The sequence below is a fragment of the Etheostoma cragini genome, chromosome 17 (assembly GCF_013103735.1).
Source record: "Etheostoma cragini isolate CJK2018 chromosome 17, CSU_Ecrag_1.0, whole genome shotgun sequence".
In the NCBI taxonomy this organism is placed as follows: domain Eukaryota; kingdom Metazoa; phylum Chordata; class Actinopteri; order Perciformes; family Percidae; genus Etheostoma; species Etheostoma cragini.
The window spans coordinates 9,579,448-9,602,481 of NC_048423.1; the positions used below are offsets into that span (position 1 = coordinate 9,579,448).

At 39.0% G+C, this 23,034-nt stretch overlaps 1 protein-coding gene across 18 annotated transcripts in view; it reads right to left on the bottom strand.

Moving 5' to 3' along the window:
- Positions 1-23,034, bottom strand: part of pcdh15a (protocadherin-related 15a) — a 197,280-nt gene that overhangs the window by 9,432 nt on the left and 164,814 nt on the right. For 14 of the 18 annotated variants that reach the window (XM_034897631.1, XM_034897633.1, XM_034897632.1 and 11 more), the window contains 8 exons: positions 21,876-22,016; positions 17,485-17,612; positions 13,557-13,772; positions 11,825-11,913; positions 10,499-10,675; positions 8,017-8,235; positions 6,691-6,699; positions 4,414-4,533 (listed from right to left, as the gene is read on the bottom strand). In XM_034897631.1, coding sequence (XP_034753522.1) covers positions 4,414-4,533; positions 6,691-6,699; positions 8,017-8,235; positions 10,499-10,675; positions 11,825-11,913; positions 13,557-13,772; positions 17,485-17,612; positions 21,876-22,016 — 1,099 coding nt within the window. The other 4 variants (XM_034897629.1, XM_034897630.1, XM_034897628.1 and 1 more) reach the window with 3 other exon arrangements.

Below are 23,034 nucleotides of genomic sequence, written 5' to 3' on the forward strand. Positions count from 1 at the left end.
AAAATCCAATAAGTGTAATTTTGTGTAATGTTGGTTTATACATTTTCTAACGTGTATGTTGTTAATGTGATAAGTGGTTGGATATGAGAATTAGTTGTTTCTCTTTTCACTGCATCATACATCTGTAATGTTTAAGTCTCACATTCATTATTCACTATAGGTAGTTTGTTAAAAACAGCTTAAAAATAATGTAATATTTAATGTGTTACTGCAACGTTCTGAATATGCGATCAGCCTTCCTGAATACTTTGAAGCTCCTGTCATGGTATTTGCATACCTTTGGGAAAAGTTTAACGGCTACGTTTTATTTAGTCTCATTTGAAAAAACATCTAACGTTTTTTTTCCTTTGCTTTATTTGGTTTTTGCATTAAGCAACAGCATTCTAAATGTTCATGTTCTTATCCTATGTGAAGAATTAAAAAGAACAAATACAAAATCAGCATCATGCAGCAAGCGAATGGTTTTGGAAAAAGACCCCAGGGTTGTGGGAATTTTAAATGTTGGTGTTTATTGTAATTTAATTAAAGTACTTTTGGTTATGAAATGTTAATGTTAAGATTAGGAATTAAAATAAAATACTTATAACATGATAAAGTGACCTAACTCTGGGCTATGTTTAACACTATCATAGATCTCATAACAGTTCAGATTCTAAAAACATGCAAATGAATTGGGCCAAACTTATGCAAGCCTCTTGTATGTCATAATTCAAGCCTATACACATACTGTACAGTATATGTGGCAGAGCGGAGTACATTTCTTGGCAGGTGAGTGCCAACAAAAATTTTCAACTTTCATACAAAGTAATATGTAAAAAAGCATTTTGTCTGAAAGACCCAAGCAGTCATAATTCTTTGACTTGGCTAAAGCTTATGTAAAATACTACAAACTGAAACAATCAAAAAACAGTATTTGGAAACAACGGAAAAACAGGCATGGATATGTCTAGATGGAAATATGAGAGTGTGGAGACAAAGAAAAAGTCATAACACTGTGGATTGAGAGGAAAACTGCTCAGCAGTGTTTGGGCTGTCTGAGTTCAATTGGCTTGTCTGCTGAACATCTGTTGACATGTTCAGTTCACTCGTTCCGTTTTCATGGCAGTTCATACTTGTTGTCGAGGTGATTTGGACTGCAGAGCAGGAGTTGGTTGTTTTTGGCGTGCTCTGCTCATTCCAGGTATCAGAGCTTTGCAGTTTGTTAGCACCCTCTGATTCTCCAGTCACTTGTGGTTTATTGTTGGGTACCTTAAAAGGTTTGTCTATTTGGCTGTGCAGCTTGGCAACAGACCTCTCTATGGCCGCTAGATTCTGGATGTTTTTCAGGATCCCTTTAAGTTCTTTCTTCCCGACGTCAGTTTGTGATGGGTCTAGCGGAGGGGGGTGTTTTCGTTCTGAAACAGGGCGAAGCGAGGACACGGACGGCAAAAAGTTTGGAACAAACTGGAGGACTGGCCGCGACTGATCACTGATGGTGGGTGAGGGTGGTAGTGGGGGAGGAAGATAAGCTGGAGGTGGAGGTGGGAGCGGGGGCGGGGGTGGGGGTGGGGGTTGGGGCGGGGGCGGAGGTGCAACCTGTTTATTGACAGGAGGAGGAGAGGAGTGAGGGGTACATTGAATTTTATGAAGGTAGGAGGGTGAAGATGGAGAAGAAGGAGGAGATGTGGGTGGGGAAGGTGGATGTTGCCGGGGAGGAGGAGGTGGAGGGTGTTCTGGTGGGTCTGGTATGATCTCCACATGAATGTGACAAGGCTGAACCGTCATGTTGCTGGAGATGCTGGAGCTGAACCGCCTGAGGACAGGTGGAGTTGGTCTTGGACTAGTCAGGGGCCAAGAGTCATCTCCCTGAGTAAGGATAATATTGTGGGGAACATCCATGCATACAGAAGTTGGGCTGTGGGTGTAATCCATGATGGAGAGCAGAGTTTCTGCGGTCAGCTCCATCGTGTCATCGCTGTCTCTATCCCTGACAAGGATGGTGGAGAGGGAGCCTTGGGAACCTCTGTTTTGCTTGTGAGTTTGTTCCTGGAGTGCCTGTTGCTCAAACTGCCTGGCCTGCTCACGGACTGAAAACTTGGTCTCTGTGCTGCCCCTCAAGTTAAGTGTTTGGGAACTTTCTAGCAGTCGCCTACCGCTCATGGATGCTTGGAGTATCTGAAGCTCCCAGTCGTCTGGGTCCATAAGAGCCTGTCTCATTGGCACGTAACCATGCAGCCCTCCGTGAATGTGAGCCGGCATTGACCAGAAGTGCTCTGACCCCGCTGAGCAGGCAGGGGAAAAGGAGAATCGCTTTTCAGACCGACTTTCCCCCTGTGCAAAGACTTCAGGACTACCAAGGGGGCTGTTGCCATCGTATACAGGGTTTTGAGTGATGAGTGGGTTCTGATCAGAGAGGAAGGTCACGTTGCTCTCTGACTTAGGCAAGTTGACATGCAATGCTCCGTTGCTGCGGGCTGCAATGGCGCGACAGGCAAAGTTGCTAAGAATCCTCTGGTGGTCGGCCTCCTCAATGACAGACTTTTTAGCCCTGTCCCAGTAAAAGTTGGAGGTGAAAAAGAAAAAAAGACTTGAAACAGGTTAGATTGATAGCCTAAGGGTGAGTGAAGCGAAGGGTGAGGGAAATTAAATGAAAAATAACTTCTTTTAAACGTCTTAAGCTTATGCTAAAGATTACAATGTGATGTGAATACATTTTAAAACTGTAAAATGATTATGCCTACAGATTCTCTAGGCTTTATTTTAAAGAGAAATTATAATGCAAATAAGCAACATCAACCCATATTGGATGCAATAGTGCAATCAGTCACAACATTAAGATATGTAAGGTAAATGTAAGTAAGGACGACAGAGCACAAAAGGAGATGATGGGAAGGTAGAGGAGACAGCTATAGTATAGTCATATCTATTAAAGTAGCAACAGTATGCTCAAAAGCTGTAAGAGGGGAGACAAGGGTGCTGCTCTTGTGCTATATTTTACAAACAATAATGATCATAGATCTAAGATTTAATATGTTTTGAGATTACTTACTGCAGTCTGAATCCAGAAAGAGAGGGGATTAGAAATGATAGAGAAGATACAAACACACACAGATGGTAAGAAGACTATAGCAGAAATGTCAGAGGTGTGGATGAAGCGTAAGCTCAGGAGTATGTCAATACTATACTGATTTATTTGCTGTGCGCATCTGAGAGTATCGGCGGACTGTTAGCACAAGAAAAAGCACAGACACACACACACACACACATACGCACACACACACACACACACACACTACCTTTCTGCATGGAAAACATTGCTTTACACGTGGAGTTTTCAGGCTTTTAATGGGGTTGTTTATAAGACAAACTCCTCTTGTTCCTTAGTGCAGGCTGGAAAATAACCCCCATATAAACGCTGTTCGGCTACAATACGATTCCCATGAGAGCCTTTCTCCTGCTACATAATCTAAAGCTTCTGCTTGTTGTTGAGTGTTGGTCAACATCTGTTGTAAACATTGCAAAAGCTCTTTACAGCTTGCCGTTAAATTTCCATTTTCTTCTTCTTTTTAACAGCGATTGTGATGTTGGTAGCACTATTCCTAAACATGCAGTAAATCAAAATTATTAAACCCAGCAGGGCAGCAGTTTCAATTCAACTAATTTAATCAGCATTAACATTTCATTTCACATTCGGGATAGTATTTAAATTAAAGTTGAAATCCGATGGCAAAAAACTCTTGTCATAAAGGCAAGCTCAGGAAGTATTCAATGTAGGTATTGATCACAAGAAGGTTTAAAATAATTTGGTAACACTTTAGAATAAGGGTACATTAATTTCCATTGATAACCATTAATTGACTGTTAAACACAGTTGAATAAGGTGTCTAATAAACATTTATAAACAATGTTCATGTTTGTTCATGTTCTCAACTTTACGATGCGGCTATCAAAGAGCATTAATAACTGTTACATTATGGTAAGGGATGGTATTGCTTTTTCAGTATTTTTGTACATTAATCAAGTGACCATGCTTATATAGCATGCACTATCATTTCTATAGGTTGGTCTTTAAGTTAATGAAGACAAGGAACATGAAGACAAAAGAAAAAGCAAACTTATGCCTGAAGACTATGGAGTCTTTTCACTGATCTCACCCTCTACCAATAGCAAGTCATTTGTTGGAGGATGGACAAATATAGTGGACAAAAGTATGTGGACAACCACAAGCCGTAACGACAAAGACAAGGGTTGGTGTAAAAAACAGGAAAATACCAAGGCAGAATTACTTGCATTAAACCTGAAAGCATTTCTTGTGGGTTTTGATCAGAAATTCAAAAGGAAGGAACCTGCAGAGCAAGAGTTTCTGCTTGAAAAGGGAACCGGTGTGATGGGAAATTAAATAAATCAATAAATAAAGGGTCTGGGTTGACTCACCTGCTGCTGTCGCCCAGCTCCTCATAGAGATTAGCACCGGGAGCAACTGCTGGAGCTGCTTTCCCTCCTGGTGGTAAAGCCATCTGAATCCTGGCAGTTTTGGAACACTCAGCCTGTCGCCTGTGCAAAGTGTTCACATTTAAAGTCACCAAGATTTATGTTTCTACATGCAGAACAAACTCACACAAAAAAAAAAAACTAAGAAACCTCAACCCAAAATACAAGTCTCTGTGTCTTTCACATTCAATGTAGTTATAAGGTGAACTCCTCCTTTCTTAAAGCCAAACACGTCACCTATGTCTGTAGTCTTTACCATGAATAAACCACAAGGCATTTTTTTTGCAAAATAAATAAACACATGCAGTAACAGCTGGAAAAACAAAAAATACTTTTATGTTTAGTCATGTCAAAAAGATGTTGGGGTAACATCTATTCTAATTTTATGTTGATATTAACCGGCATTAAGCTTTTTTAACTGATAAGGGCAGATTCAAGAAAGGAGATTCAAAAACAAACTTAAAGGTCCAATATGTATATTTACTGTAGTACATCACAAAAATGACCCCAGTGCGTCATCAGATGTAAAAAAAAACATGCAATGCAAATGCCAGTATTTTCTCCTTTTAAAATTCGTTACGTGATTGAATTTCTGTTTGTGTTTTGGCCTGTTTGTTGTTGCCCTGTTTTTCAACTGCCCACTTTGGCAGCCAGGCCGGCTTGCCAGGTATACCTGTAAAAACGTAAACCTAGCGCGTTCGGGATCAACAGAGATAGATTCTACCCTGCCTAAAAAAAACACCCGGCATGTTTCTAACAGTTGCGTGACCAGAGACGTAAAAAACACCATGTAAATATTGGAGATGTATTTGAAAGATGGACTCAGGTTAGAGCCCAAAAAGACACAGAGTTGGCAAATTTTCTTCTGAACAGGTAGCTATGCATTAGCTTCAGGCTAATTCATCATGGCTACTAGGGATGGGCATTTTATGTCATTTCAACATTCATGTAGCTACTCACATTAAATTATTAATACCCAAGTTGGTTACTGGCAAAAAACTGGTCTAATGCCGCCATTCTAACCCTGCTAACTACTAACGTTAACGGAGGACCAGGCTAGCGGGCCACGGCTGTTTACAAAGTTCAGCATGTTCAGCGGCCCGTAGCCAACAGCGGTGAGTTAATAAATTCTAATTCTGATTCTAAGCTAATAAAGTGTGTATTCGGGTCGGGTCGAAAAGGACGGCAAGGTTGCAAGGTTTTAGCTGTTCCTACTGTAATTCTAAGCCAAAAAAAGTGTGTGTCAGTTGGCTACAGAGTTGCATGTGAGCGTGGGCTTTTATGACTGTAAATATAGCCAGCATCTAACGTTAGCTACTCCTCTGTGCTGTGGAATAATATTTGGCTATGTGAGACAAGCGTCTAGCAACATTGTTGGATGCTGCGATCTCAGCCTGGCAACCAATGTGAATTTCTGAGGAGGAGGTGGTGGGGGAGACAAATCTCTCCAGTATTTTGAATTTGTACTACAGTAAATATTTGAAACACTAGCTGACAGTATTACATATTTGACCTTTAATTCATTGAACTAGGAACTATTTTAATTAATGTAATTTCCATGGTTAAAACGATAGCAAATTATTGCCGGCAACATGGTTATCCCACAACTCTTAGTTGCCATGTTCATACTGTAAGTCCAATATTCACTGCCGTTTAAGTCCAGGTTTGTTCCACAAACTGAATTATCTGGCTCTTGTTTACTCATTTTTTGTTTCGCATTTACACGCATTTGTTTCTGTATTAATGCCAAATATATTGCTTAATGGAGCTTAAAGAATGAAAACAACATATGACATCCAAATTACTGTGGATGTTAGCTTTTTGTGTGGGTGTTTACAGTTACATTCTGTGCGATTATACTTTTCTTAACTAGGTGGTCTCACAAGAACCAATGGGGAACAGGTTGTGTAATGTTAGAGTTAAGTAAGAGAATATTTGTACAGAACCGTGTCTTGTTTACTTTGGGTTGATTTTCCTTATGAATTTCATACGATTTTTCAAATGAAGAGAAAATGCCAAATATAACATTCATTCTGTAACCTACAAGATGAATCTGTGTGCTTTATGTCATTATGCTGGCAGACATTTTGTTAATCCTCTTCGCACATTCAACTCATTTATAAATAGCTAATGACTACAGAAGAAGAGAAAAACTGTACTTCTCACATGCACACTTCAAGCAATGAAAGAGCAATCACTTGTAGAAGACAAATTACTTACTCTTTGAATCTGGTTGTAGGTTTGGATTCAGAAGAAAGGAGAGTTTGTGGGGGAGGGGGGTGGGGGGGCAAAAAGAGATGAGTAATTACATTATTTGTCAAGAGTGTAACCCCATACAATTTTAATGCTCAGAGGTATTTAACGTTGGGAGGTGACACAGACACATGCTAGACAAAAACATTTATGCAATCCTTACTCAGACAAAAAAGATCTTTGTACAACATCTACTAATGCTACATATTTTACCACAAATAGGAGAAAACTTTCTGGACATTCTCTTTAATTTCTAAGCAAAGTCGGAAGCACTCAAGCCTTCAGCAGTGACTGCAAGGCTACAAGCAAAAAAGAAGCATTTGCTTTCTTCTCTAGTGAATCTTTTATGCTTAATGTCTCCATTAATCATTTACAACAAAATTCAATTATTCCACATGAATAAGCAGATTCATGTTTTAAATATTATGTTCATACCCACATTTAGGCAACAACGCGTTATGTTGACACGCAGAAAATGATTCCCTAAATCATTTAATTTTACCAAAGTAATGACGCCACCAACAGAGTGCCATCTGCTGTGACAGTTTGAGTGTTAGGTTTGTGCTGTGTGTTTGGTCTGTGCATTTGCGTGATGACAACCACTCGGCCCATCTGCCGTGGATAAACATTTCCCAAACATCCCCGTTTATGGAACATTTGCAGCATACCAACAATTAGAGGGCGTAAGAACCTGACTTCTTGCCAACCAAGAGTTCAGCTACCTTACTATTAAACAAAGGGCATCACATTTTTGTAAGGCGCACAGAGTGAGCGTGAATGAGAGTGATAGAGAAAGCCGGGCATTGTTTATTGTGGTGTGTGTCAGGCAAAGATGATTAAGTAGCGTGAAGACACACTGTGACGGTCACAATTGGCTGTAGATATTTGTCACAAATGAGTGTTAATTAATCTGCTTTCACAGAGCATGAGCAGGGAGATTAGCCCAGTGGAGTGCACAGTCAGCATGTCTAATGAGAGCGAGAGACAGATAGAGAGAGGGAGAAAAAGAGAGAGACACACAAACACCAAAAACAAACAATGCTGTTTGTGTTTTTTCTGGTTCTATTCTAACAGGCCACAGGTTACAAGATGTAAACAATGGTTTACATTTCAATAACACATATCTGATTTGTCTGTAATGGAGCAAATGCTTCTGCTAAAACTCAGTGTAATATATTATCTCCCAGGACATTGGTCTGTTTAATTAAAATGTATTGCCCTCTTAATTTTCTGACAACCGGGTAAAGATGATTAATCGAATACAGTGATGATTACTGAGGCGAAAGTACTCACTGTTTGTAGGTGACCATGACAATAAGGATGGCAGGGATGCAGCAGAGGATGATGATGATGGCTAGGGCCAAGAGAGCTCCCTCTGTGTAGCCCACAGCCTGTGCTGCCTTCTTCACACTTGCCACAATGTCTGGAGAGCGGATTTCAAGGATTCGTCCACCCTCGCCCAGGTACGGCTGGAACTCCTTGTTGATTTCCAGCACATTGCCATCGAGAAATCTATGATTTACAACAGGTGAAAAAGCTATTTTATAGCAGCTCAGCTGGTCATCTTCTTAATCTTGCAAACTCTTGAATATTATTTATTTTTAACCGGTTATAATTAATAATTTTGTAAAAACAATGTATCAAATGATGATGTGAAAACTATGAGAGAAAGTGAAAATGGTCGGCTCGGCTTTATGGAACTTTAAAGCGAGATTCAGCTCATTGTCCGGCCAACAACTTAACTGTTTTGGTTCACTCTCACAGGTCTATTTCAACACAGCAGGCCGCAGTTTCCAGGGGAAAAGCTCTAAAAACCTGTGGAACACTACATACTTATGGCAAATGGCGCAGTTAGCGACAAGTGACCAGCTAAAGAGCCAGATATTTCCCTCAGACGTTTGTGGAGACCCAAAACAGAGCTCTCCATATGAAATAAAAATTGTTGATATGTATACTGCTGGATTTGTATATATGCAACTGTTTGCTCACAAGTTTGCCATATCAACCTCAAAGGTAATGATACAGTATGTCAAAGTTGTGTTGACATTGTGTTCCGGCAGTGGCCAAAAACAAACAAACAGTTATTGCAGGTTAAGTATCTCCTTTCATGTGGTCAGTGACATCTGGTAATTCAGATTTAGTAATCACCTTATGAATGATGTCAATGCAACAGGGGATCTGCATTCTGCTCATAGAAATGCATTTTTTTATCTTTACGTGCAAATGATTTGTCAAAAGGAGATATATGAAATACTTAGTGTAACCTTTCTACACAAATGTATTGAATCACACTTCTAGAGAGTTTCAATCAAAGATATGTGGCAGAATTTTCCTTAACATTATATTAAAATGAATATGAGGAAAAAAAAATCTGCTCACTTTTCCTCAAACGTTATTTTGTAACAATAACGAGAGTGGCTTTCAAACATTCTGCTTTACAACGGAGTAAGCATAATGCCACATCCAATTACTGTCATTTTTGTTTTTCTAAAGATGAATAAATGAGTGGAGATAAAGTTTATAAAATGGCCTCTCTGGCAATCTATCCTCCAGAGAGCTCAAATGGTAAAGGGTGCTGCATTCAAGGTGGCATAAGGACATTCTATTACACAAGAATCCACTCACAATGTTGTCTTTCTCTTTCTCCCTCTGTGATCCGACAGCAAAGTCACAGATATATTACATGCAATTACCCTACAACATTGTCAGACATGCGCTGCATGCATAAAAAGCCTTTCTCCTCTAGTCGGAATGATTTTCCTGACAGTATCTGTATGTAAGAAAGCAGATTCATGTTAAAGCAGGGATAAAGTAAGCCTCTTTTAAAATGAGCTTGGCTCTCTTAAAAGCTGCCACTTGTGATAACGGAGATGTTTACTTGTTTTGGTTAAACAAAAAAGCTGTTTTTATGACACAAGTGCCACACGGCCAATGGATTCAAGCTCTATTCCCCACTTGAAGAAACAGTTGAGGCACTCCTTTCATGGTCAAGGACACTGAGATAACGTGAATAGATTAATTCAGAACATAAACAAAGCACTTCGAATGTCATTTGAGTGGAGCATTGACACTTAAATTGTTAAGGTGGGGGGGGGTGTTAGGTGCCGCACACAAACCTGGCAGTAACCGAAGATGAGGAGAAATAGAAATTAGACAGCTTAATGTAAGAAAAGCAGGAGAGCAAGTTTATAGACAGTATAGGGGATAACTCAGAAAGGGGTCTTTGATTGGCAACTCTTATACTGTAATGGTGCTGCCTTTTTAAGATAGATGTCTGATCGGTTTAACAGAGGGGCTAAGAAACATGAGAAAGGTAAGATTGTCGTCAGATGCCAGCAAAGGTCTTTTTTCTCCTGAAGGGATGAGACAGTCTCTTGTAAGCACTTCTTTTAGGTTGCTTTAGTAGCATGTGAACATGGCCAAAACAAAAGGAATTCAATGTATTGCTTGCATATCTCCAGGCCCTTTGATGGATTGTACGGACTGATAGAAATACTCCCTTCTTCACACCCTTCTTCACAGCCCCCCCCACCCCCCCTCCCCTTTTTTCTTCCCTATATCTGCTCATTTTTTATGACGTGAATTATGTGGTGCTACTGAAAGATAATCATATCTTTTAAAGCAAAGAAGATTGAGACACTGTAGAGGAGGAATCCTTGGGGGGCCTGCTCATAAGAGAGACTGCTGGGAAGACATGCGGCACAGCAGGGACATTAGGACATCAATTTAAACCAAATGATGGATTGTTCTTCTTTCGATAAATTCATCCACTCACTTGAAGAGCTCCTTGGGTGAGATGGCCCTGTTGGTGAGCGGGTCAATGGCGTACACCATCAGGTCCGACTTACTGTAGTCTTCTAGTTCAAAGCCATCGCCATGACGACGTGGCCCAATTGACTCTACAATAACCTTGGCACCTGGAATCTGGTCCTGGATGTGACGCTCCAGAATACTGAAATGAACACAAACCCACAAGTCAAACATATATACAGAAAGCAATAACGCCGTAAATACAAAAAATCAGGTAATGGCAAGAATTATATAAGCCAAAATGTCAGTAGTAAAAACCATTTTAGGCACCTCTGTGCCCAAACAAATATGACAGCCACCAATTTTAAGTACTCCATTCAGGCAATGATTGTCCCATAGGGCTGCATTTTGCTTCTCCACGCTGGGCTCTTGGCAAAGCAATGTTTTGATAAGCCTTCTCAGGCAGGGAAGAATTCCACACCTCAAATTACAGCCAATAAAGGAAAGCCGTTCTGTCTGCCTTTGCCAAGGTGAAAAAACAGTTTTAGCACTCAGGTAAAATGGCCCTGGATTATCACCAGCCCTGTGCAAAATCGGAGACCTCTCAAATGTCATCACTGCAAAGAGCTTAACATGAATAATGTGTGTGTTTTTCAGCCTAAAGAGCAGTGTCACTTGTGTGGGAGAGAGACAGCAAGCTCTTGAAAAACAACTATTAACACCCATTTGCCTTTCAGATTGAGTAATTAAACTAAACACAGTGCCCCAAAAAAAGATGCTTGTTGAATCCCTATTATTAATTAATTTGGACCAGGAAAACAGACTTGGCTGTTTCTTTGGCTAATCCATGATCTTAATCTATTGGTCAATGGTTATTGAACAACAACAGACAAGTTTTATGTGACATTAATTTCTTATTAGTTTTAGTTTATTTTCAACAGTTGTTTAGCACAGCTAAATCATACACACCACTCCATGCCTACAAACAATATTTTATATGCAAATGAAGGTTCCACCTTGAACCAAGTTCACCTCATATCATAGCAAAGTACAATTAATGCAATTAACTTCCCAGTGCCAAATCTCCCTAAGATCAATTAACAAAAGAAATATTTGAGGGCAAAGAATTGTACTGAAAATAATGTTGCATGGACAAGAGTGAGATGAGGTCTGTTGAAACAGCCCAGTCTCATGGCAGTTGGTGAAAAAATGACGTTATTTAATCTACTGAAAAAAAATATTAAAATTAAAACCAAAATGTACTCCTAGCCTTGTGCTAACACCGGAACTGGTTTCTTCTCAACTAACAGGGAAATTTAGTTGTTCTTTTATGTTTCAAATGTTTTCTTACCTAATGAGTTCCTCCCTATTTGCTTCCACTAAAGATGGTGGGACAGTGGACACAACAACTTGCATGTCCAATGCATTGACCACAGAAACCTGAGTGAGAGTAGGACAGAGAAAAAGAGATAAACAATGGATCAAGAGGTAAAACAGATAGAGGTAAATAGTGATTAAGCCAGTATGTTGGACATGTCCTACTGTGAGTTTGGTCGACTCATTCAAATCTGTTGGAGCTTCTGTTGGTGGACCAAACATGACCCTCTAATTGCCTACTTGCATTGGTTCCATGCGGCAAACAGGACTTAATTCTAATGCCGCAGTTAAGTGCGTAGGCAACAGCCTCTCTGCTCGGAAGCCAAATCTCTCATGCGGCTACTGTGAAATTAGGTTTCCCCTTGAAAATTAACGAGCACCATGGTTACGCACTTGCTGCTCTCTCATATCCAGGCAATGTCCCAAACCCTCCTTCTGTCTCGTTAGAAGCTTGTTAGCCTGGCATATTTCACTGAAACGAAAAATAAGCCTTCCCACAGTCAGGAAAGATAAGCATCGAATTGGGGGCAAAGCTGACTGAGCCCAATCACACCATGTGCGTGGGGAAATTATTGGGAAAATGAATTGCACACAAAGACAAAAGGCGCGCACGCACACAGACACACACACAAACAAACAAACACACACACACACACAAACAAACAAAAATTACACACAGAAACACAACAGATGCATGTAATGTGTACAAAGTGAATCCACATTGCTGAAAGAAAGAGTCTAATTGGATCACCAGCTATGTTGTGTGTCCTGTGCCTACTGTGAATATCCAATAGACTGGAACCAAAACATTTAGCATTGAGTAAACAAAAACAAAAAAGCATCATTGAGGCTCATAATGAACAAATTAGTATAAAAGAAAACAGAGTTTTTCATGGCAGGCATGTTTTGATACACTGACAGAATTATTACTGAAAATCAGCAATTTAATATTGCACTTCCATAAATTAGCGGGACATAAAAGAGAGAAAATGGTCAAATTTATTGCAGCAGAGGCCAAGATGTCCTGACTTTCATAATTCACTCGCTCGTATGGGTCAAACTCTAAAACACTGCAGCCACACTTTCCATAATAATATGTAATTTTCTTTTGTTGGATCCTCTCTACCTCGTATTTCAAACTCAACACAAAGTTAATATTGCATAATTTCTATAAAATAATAATTTGACATCTTGGGGAAATACGCTTTTTTGCTTTCTGGTGGAGAGTTAGATGACAAGATTGATGCCACTATCAGACATGAGAGCAGGATTAATCTTCTCATCTAACTCTGCCAGAAAACAAATCAGCCTATTGCCCCTATATGTCAAAATATATTTGCTTTAAAAAACCCCAAAGTTTACTAAACTGTTGTCACTTGATCTCCAACTTGACAAAACCCCTCCAGAGCCATAAAAGACCTTCCTCAACACTTTTCACAGGATTTGAAGCACGCCCCAATGACAACTAAATTGACTTTGATGTGTACAATGGGTGGGATGCCCCTCTGATTCTAGTATCAATACATTATAGACAGATGACATTGCAAACCAACTCCATATGTCAAAAGACTGTTCTCATTATAACATGCAATCCATATGTCACTGGTGTGCAGGTGACATGTAAGTCAAGGACTAACACATGGGCAGCATATTGATCAGTAGAAACATACATATAAACTGTCAAAGGCACCATACTGGATACTCACCACCACATCTGCCCTGCTACTGAGACCTTTTCCATAGTTGTCTGTGGCAATAACTTCAAAGCTGAAGTAGGACCGCCGCATATTTCGAAACATAATGGCTGACTTGATAATACCCGTGTATGGCTCGATGACGAAGCTGTCCTGGCCCTCTGGTGTCGGCGGGATAATCAGGCGATATGCCATCTTACTGTAATTCCCGGTGTCCTTATCAGTGGCCTGTAACACACATGTAGCGCCCACTTACAAAGTTAGACTGGAAAAAACTTTGTGTTAAATCAATAAGAAAAAGAGAAAACAATGTGGTATGGAAATAAGGACTAATTTGAAATTTAAACACAGCTTTAGCCAACATCCATCAATCATTGCTTTAGCTCGTGACCGTAACGGTGGCTGTTTAGTTCCAAGCCGATTGCAGTTCTGGAAACTTCCCGATCCGAAGGATATATATAAATGGGCCACACAAGCGGAAAACACTGCAGGGGGTTAATGTGCGACTCCCCTTGCAGTACATCAATCTTGCTGTTATTTGTCACACAATCCTTTTGCAGCCAGGATTTTACAAATCATGTCACAAATCAATGTTCTCATGACAACAGAACATCAGAGCTGTCTGGTTATAGAACTTTTTTTCTTGTAGAGGGCAGCATTGATTTTATTGCCATCATTTTTTGATGTTAAGTATAATGTTATCTAATGATGTCAAAACCACTGATGGACAACCATTACTAAAGCTGGATGTAGTGGTAACCACTGACAGCACTTTTAGTAACAATAAGTTAAACACAGCAAACCCAAACAATTGGTGAAAGAGGGGCGCTTTAAGTGATGTCCCACTATTATTTATTTTGGAAAATCTATTACATTTTAGTTGATTTAAAAAGAAAATTCTTAAATCAAAAGAAGAAATTGACTATGGTAAAACCACTTAATCCTCAAAAACATAATTTAAGAAGATCATAATCTATCAAATTGCTCTGTGTCATTGTTAGCAAAACCACAGACCTCTCCCATCATCCTCGGAGGCACACATTCTGACTGGCCACTGAGCTCTCACATGCATCTATTTTCTGAGTGCTTGTCTGTACCAAGTGACACTGATAAATAGGAGCAATCTCTTTTTTTTCTTCGGTTATTGGAAGAGATGGGAAAGGAGGGAGCAAGGTCTCAACGAAAGGGCTGCATACATAAGCAGAGAGAGATATCCCCATTGGGTAAAGACAAATTTACAAAAATATATACCAGCATCATTTATGTAGGGCACACATTTAAAAGTTGTTATAAAATACATATATACATTTATGCGTACATATGGATCTCAATGTTTACATTAAAAATTGAAAGCTAAAGGCATCTGTTTGTTGTTCAAAAAGCTTTTTTCACTGAAAAACAAAAAAAGCTGTCAAAGCATTTGCTAGGAAAAAGTGATATTTAGCTACCCAAGACGCCAATTACTTACTGATTAATAAAAACAGGGTCAAGTTAGTGTCACAAGGAGCAGGGAGTAATCCTGCAATCAGGATTTTTTTCTAAAACAGCAACCTTTTAACTTGTTAATGACATATTTCCTTATTATTTTATTAACCTTTCCAAACCATTTAAATTAGAATATAGCAGCTAGTGTCACAGTATGTCAAATGTTGGCGATATTACTCATGATTATTTCCAGAGAAAGGGGTGCTCAGCTTCATTACTAATGAAGTCAAGTACAACTCTTCACTCTAGCCATACTCCAAAGATGGCTTGGCTCCGGGGAAATTATAGATAGCACTTGACCTAAAAATCTACACTTGGGTGTCTATTCCAAGTAAAAGAAAGAGAGGAAATGGATTCTGAACTGGTCGAGTGGTTGAAACTGCTGAACATTGTTGATGTCAATGTTGATCTATTCATTGGCATCAGAACATAAGCCTATACAAAATGGGTTTTGACATATTAAGAGGTGGGCAATGACCATGGTTAATCAGACATTTTCAAATCCTCTTCATTGTTCATGATTCCAAAAAAGATTAAATCCTTATCAAAAAGCTGCAAAGACCCTCCTCTCTATCCAGTTGCCCATGACAATATGGGATCATGAATGAGACAGGAAAGTCAACATCTTCCCACACACAACTCTAAAACATCTGCATTTGATAGAATAAAGAAGAAAAAAATATGGTACATACATACGTGTTTTTTATGATGTAAGGAGCTATTGAGTTAACGGTCAAAATAATACTAACCTTTTTGACATTTTCTGCAGGTGTAGATGTAAATGTGTTTAGATGATAAGGTATCTCCCATAATGCATCTCTTAACGTGCACAAATCCCATGTTTAGAGTTGTCAAATGCAGCAAAGAATGATTCACATGGCTTTACCGAGTCCTTGAGGAATGTTTTTTTGTCCTATGAGTTTTTTTTTTTTTCAATTATAACATATAGTTTAAGGGTAAATTAATTTCCTGCAGAAGAAAAGAAACACCAGAGTTTTATTTGAGACCATTAATGCAATAAATATAATCCCCGGCTTCCCCTGGTATTACCATTTTTTTGCTTTTAGACAGCAACACATTTCACAGCTGCCGGAAGGTCTGAAATACTTTTTATGAATTTCCCTACATGACCTTTTTACTCTTCAACTTGTCTGCTAGATATTACACGTTCTTCTGTTCTTAAACATTCTCCAGAGTCCATTATACTGAAAATAGCTCAATGTTTCTGCCGAGGTGCCAGCTTATTTTAAACTGGCTACAGTTCTTCTAATGATGTTTCCTTTGACCGGCAAAATATTTGAAAAAGTTTTAGTAAAACCCATAATACACTATAAATATACTGAGCTGTGTTGTGACCACAGACGAGTGACACACAATGATTTTTAAGCATTCTTACCCAGCCTAAAAGTCTTGAACCCAATAGGCAAATGACACAGAGTTTGAACTGCATAAAAAAGATGAGTAATAAACACAGCCTTACATACATTCATATATCTCCACTTGGAAAGATTTCCATTGTTAAGTTGCATAATACTCAAGCTAGAGATTAGCTGTCCTAAAAGACTGATATTAAAGTTTGGATAGCCACCAATTGTTCAGCTTCAATTCTGCTGAACTGCAACAAAATAGAAATCCTGATTATGGGCACTGATGGCATCACATCAGAAATATAGCTCAACCTTAGTCAGGCTAAAGTTGTGTTGGATATATATAAATAAATAAACATTAAAGCAGAGATGTTTGGGTTAATCATGGTGCAAATAGTTTATGAAACAGGCTTTAAGGGCTGGACAGTTGTAGAGAATTCAGAGACTTTAGTATTCAAATGAACCCGACACAATGAAAGTGAGTGGGAAAAAATAGGATTTTAAAAGTGCAAGGAGGTTTGCCCCATCCCTAGTGGAAGTTGCTTGTCAGTATTTAATTACAAATAAAACAAGAAAAACTAGAAACATAACCCCAACAAATCTATTATTACCAGTCATTACATATTGTACATTCAACATAAATGAATGACGGTGTGTCAGCTTTAGTGCTGGCATTCAAGGTAGGCATTAAAGGCACTGGTTCATGAAGGATTTGGCACACAAGCATTAGTACACACTAACACTCACCCACACATACACTAAAGGGATATATAGTAATTCAGGTTTACAAAGTGAAACCTTGGCAGTGCAGGCTGATAAACAGACAGGATGTCCAGCCATGCTTCTGCGAACATACTGGGATTACACCGCTCAGCTCACTCCGATCCCACCTGCTTTTGGAGAAGGCAGTCAGGAGAAAGAAATTGAGGAAGAGATGTAGCGAGCGATAGGGGAAGAGATGAAACTATGCTGCAGAGAGCAGATCAGATGAATTCTCCCACCATTGCTGCAGGGTAAGTGTTGAAGAGGTGGGAAAAGAATCAGGCACAAACCGACAAAAATGAAGACCAGAGCTGAAGTTTTCTTACCACTATCTTGAGCACAGAGCTGAAGATCTTGCTGTCTTCCGTCACACCACCTATGTAGAGCTTCCTGGAGAAGACGGGAAGGTGGTCATTCTCATCCAGCACCTCAATGAACACCTTGGCTGTGTTAGCTGCAAAAAGCAAATGGCACCAGAATGCATTAAAATGCTGTGGAAGTCATTCAATTATGAACACAGATGTAGTATGTATATCTAGCATGTTATAAGATCAATGACACTTTAGTTAATGTCAAACAAAAAAACTTTTGTGTACTTCAATGTACTGTACCTATTCAATCATTTGATAACCCAGGTATGCTGCAAACTCACAAAATAAAAAATTAGGGCAGACAAGGCCAGAAAGTTTATATCGTCACGGCCACTAGCTGTGATGAACTGGCGTTGATCAAATGTTGCAAAATTTAGCCTCAAAATTGTCATGTCAATATAATTTGTTCATGGTCATCAGCTGGTCCATAACTTCAAAAGAGAGCTTGAAATCATTTCCCAGAATATGCTGCCAGTCAGTCATCACTGAAAACATCACAGTATGTTTTCAAATAAGATCCCAACGGCTGTCTGTAACCAAGTTTAAATAACGTCATACTTATTTTTATCATCTGAGGATGGGTGGTTTGGGAACATGTTGGAATATTCACTATAAACAGAAAAGTTTGAATCCATTTTGACCAAAAGTTGACTGATTAAATTAAGAAAAATCCCTCTTTATTCAGTAGAAATTCTCAGCTGCACTGCAACGAGTATTTAAAGGAGATTTGTGATTGCATGCTGAAAAGAGAAAAATGAGAACAACTGAGCCAATTTTTATTATGTTCACCAACCAATTACTAATAACCCCTTACAATTTAAGTAAATCATGGCTTTAAGAAATAATAAAAATGATGATGAACTCTTGCCTTCTAAGCCATTATTTTTAAGTGAGGTCTACCTTGCATCTTTTATCGTGACTAACAATAAAAGGCTCTGAAAGTTTAACAGGCAAGCAATTTGCACATTAATTGGAAATAATATTTTGAAGGGCAGCCAATAATCAAGCCACAAAGGAGTTAGAGGAAAACGATGAAAAAGACATGGGGAAAGGAGGCAGATAATTTGGTATATTAATACTGAATTTGCTGGTTAACTTCCCATAATGTGAGGCAAAATATTCATCCTGTAACTTTACAGGTGCTGTAGGTAGGATTGCAAAGATCCAGGATTTAGCCAAAAAATGTATTATCAACAACTTCTCAGTCCCTCCCTAATTTTTTGCTAAAGCCCAAAACGTTCTACTAAGCCCGTCCCTCACAATGGAGAACGAATGCATGTTAATGAGTAGTGACTGACACGCAGTTAGACACATCTCTTGGCCCTGATTGGTGCATCTGAACAAGGTGTTGTGGACTTTTGCAAATCACACTACAGGCCTTAGGTGGTGCCAGAGGAGCCAGAATGTTTTTATTTTTTTATTTCCTGCTTCATGTAAGTCATTATAAGTCTTACCTACTGCAGCTTTACAAGTAAAACACATATACTGAGTAGTAAAAGGTGTCCCCCGAATCGGTCACAGTCACACCTATGCAATGAACAGCATAAATGTCTACAAAATAAAAATAAATTAAAAAACTAATAAAATAAAAATTCTTACAGCACTACAGTTTAGGTAAAAAATATTCCGTGTCAAGGACCATATTTTGTCTGACAGTATGCCAAAATTTTGAAGCCTTGTGGCATTAAAGCTAGAGTGTGAGGCACAGAGGGAGGACTCCGGGGGATGGAAAAGAGATTGGCAGAGTTTCTCTGTCTTCCCTCTCTCTGTGGATAGTGCATATTCCATCATTGGAGTTTGAGTATAAAACCACATGTATACTGGCCCCTCCCTGATCTCCTAAGATGCATGACAGAAACTGGCCTATTAAGAGGGGGACACTCAATATTGCTCTCAAGAGTTCATTATTATTATTTGTGCATGTGCATTATTATTTTGTCATACATACTGTATGAACATCAGTTTGTATGCATGTGTGCAAATTGGCCATTTGCGTATATATACAGGGAAGTGGTCTTAACAGGAAAATCTATCTGACAAATCGGTCAAGTAATGCTCAGATAATTTAAACATAATAATGAGAAGAAAGATATTCCCTGTCATGGAGTCCTGATCTGCAGTACAGTAATGCAAGTGAGAAAAGTGAGATAAGAAATGTTCTCTACACTCTGTACGGGAAGCTCTCTCCCACGTGAGAGTCTTCTACTTTACACCTATCAGATAAGTGAGACAAGTGTGTGTATGTGTGTGTGTGTGTGTGTCTGGGTTTGCCAGAGTATTGTGTCCTTATAATTGCTGTTATTAGTATGTGAGAGACAGAGAAAGAAATAGAGAGGCAGGTGGAGTAGGTCACTGATTATTCATTGGTAGCTCAAATGGATTAAGAGTGAGGTATGAACCCAACTTCTTGTTAGCATCTCATCCATCATTTAACAAGACTTTTGTCAGTTAACTGACCACAAACAAGCCCAATGGTGTTCTAGCTGAAGCATAGCCATCAAAGAGAGTGCAGTCTGAAGGTCTCAGTACACGGTTTAAACAAAGTGCAATCAAACAGCACCTCCAAACTCCTTTGTGAGCGTGTGTATGTCTGACAATTTATTTAACTTTCTGAAACAAAAACTCTAACATTCATGCCCACTCTACGTAGCAATTGGCCAGCTATGAGTAAAGGTAAGTTTTAACTATCTTGCTCTAGCAACATCGTGAATGCCTTTGAGGAAAGAAAATATGCAAATACTGCAATATATGCAATATACTAAGACACGCAACAGACACTGAATTCTTGGAGTCAGGGGGATGCAGCCAGAAAAAGGGTGACAGCAAGCTTTTAGCACCGCCTCCGGCATGTTGTACGATTTAGCTCGTTTCAAGCTCACTGAGGTCTCTGGAATGGAAACACACCAACACACGGCATTACCTGAGCATTTGCAATGATTAATGTACTGTCACCAACCCTCGTTTTGGGGAAGGTTAGGCTAAATTAAAACAAAAGGTCTATTTCTCCTCATTAGACCATTGCAATATATTTGTAAATAACATTTTTAAGCATTTATGATATGCTGCGTTGAAGGTAGGGATACTTTAATTATTATAGTCACTATGACTGACTGATGAGAATCCAATCTGTCAATGCATTTATTACATATTTCTACATGTTCTTATTCAACTTGTCATATCAGTCCAGCAGTGTCACAATGTTTCCACAACATTCCAGTTTCGGAATTGCTCCGGTGCCACCAAAAAATTCAGATGGATGTCCCTCATTTTGTCCGGTTGTCCATTACGTTCTGTCGATAAACTGCCCCGCATATCTTTTGCACATCTAAAACAACTTTTGAATGTACATGTTGTACCAAAACAAGTTCCTTCCAGACGCTATTTGGCAATGCCACCACGGCTCTGTCTGGCCCTTAGCGCCGCTCATGATGATTGCAAGTGGTTTAAAGAAAATGCATATAACCCAGAACCCGTTTTTCACCTATCCTAGAATGTTGTGTGGATTAGCCAGACCCTCCTCCTCCGCAGCGCTGTGAAGGAAGGTCTGGCAAAGCAAGACCAGTCTAGCAGCAACCCTTCTACACAGAGCTAATGACCTGTGGGTGGAAGGGAGGGTGGTCAAATATTATCCAAATTTTAAAAGCATTGAGTAATTCCACAAAATAATAGAAACTACCAGCTGGCACTGCAACATAGTTATTCAAATGATATAAAATATCTTCTTAGCATGAATATATAAAGATGGTCAAACAAACAAGCAGAGTCGGGAAAACCAGCACATTTAAAATCACCTCTAAGTTGAATAAAGTGTCACACTAAACAACCAAACACAAGCTGCAGCAAACCTGCCACCAATTACACAAATGGGTCAGTGCCATGAAGAAAGGCAACAGTGCATGAAGCATAAAATTACAGCTATACACACTTTGACAAAATGTTTTCCTGATTTTAATCCAAAACTGCAGCCTAACAGTGTAGGTAGCACACACGTGTAGCTGTTATAAAAATAAAATGTATAATAAAAATGTACACACAATGAATATATATATATATATATATATATATATATATATATATATATATATATATATATATATATATATATATATATATATACACACTGTATACATACACATACACTATATATGACCTAACTACGGTAACCTTGAAAAAATATGGTGTGATAGAATTTCAACAACTGTATTTAACATCTGTCACAGTGAGGAATTAAAATGATTAAATATAAATGGAACACCTGGAATCACATGAAACAAAATTCAGTGCATGCTTTCCTACAACACAACACAACCTCTACCTTCACCCAATTAATGGTTGCTATGTCTTACTTTTAGAAGGCACACGCAGGTTGGACATGACAACCAACATTGAGTCTGCCTGGACCCGGAGGACATAGCTGGTCACAGTTTCATAATCCAGAGGTTTAGCTGTGGAGATGACGCCTGTTCTGTTATTCACCTGAAAATGACCTAGAAACAAACAAAATCAAAGCACATGAAGTGAGTAGAAATAAGACAAAACTAAGACACAAGTAACAGGTAGAAAATACTGAATGCATGTATACTCCTTCAAAGGTCTTTTTCTTTGTGGCAAATTACTCTTAAGTGTAGAACTCAACTGAGCCTTTTTAGCATCTGTTCAAAAATCTTTACACATTTTCTATAAAAAAAACACATGAAAAAAACAAGCTAAATAGTGGCAGCACTGAAGAAAAAGAGCAGTTGTATTGGAATCACAAAACAACTGCAGGCATTCTAACAGAGGCTAAATACATGTTGGAATTTAAAACTTTTTTTTTTTAAATGACATTGATTTGAGTAATGTTTCATTGGAGCGCTGATAAAGGAAATATGAAAGAAATATATGTGGTTGTTTGCCCCCCTTTCGATTGCAAGGCCTAACACCACTGTGGCTATGCATAAAGGCCATGCTTAAGAATGATTTTGCTTTTCCTGTGAATATTTCTTCTAGGGGCCTGGGAGTAGATATATAGCACTATTATTATGTCTTGAGCCTGTGATTTCTAAGAGCATCTAAGGAAAAGTGACTCTAGCTCATGTTTTTCACACCGACAACTACAAGAGCACTTGAGGTGCATGGTGCAAAGGGGTGACAGCATCCTACTACTCCTTTGGCTCTGTCCAGCTCACAGGTACAGTACATCTCTTACTTTTGTCTTAAACAGCTAAGCTAACCTCACACCTGTCTGGTGTTCTCTCTCTCCCAGGGTGTACTTTTGCCCTTCAGACTTTTAGTGTGAAAAGCAGTCTACAGCGGCTAGTATGCCAAACTTGTCTATGTCTAGACAAAGACAGGACAAACAGAACCTCCGGCTATGCTGTTCTTCTTGCAACTTTTAAAATAATCTGGGAGCTTTTTTAGGAGTATTTTAAAATCTGATTGCACACCTTTTGATGTTATAATACAAGCACATCTTATCCAGCAGTTTTCTTTACTGTGATGAATATCTGGTTTTAGGACATCTGC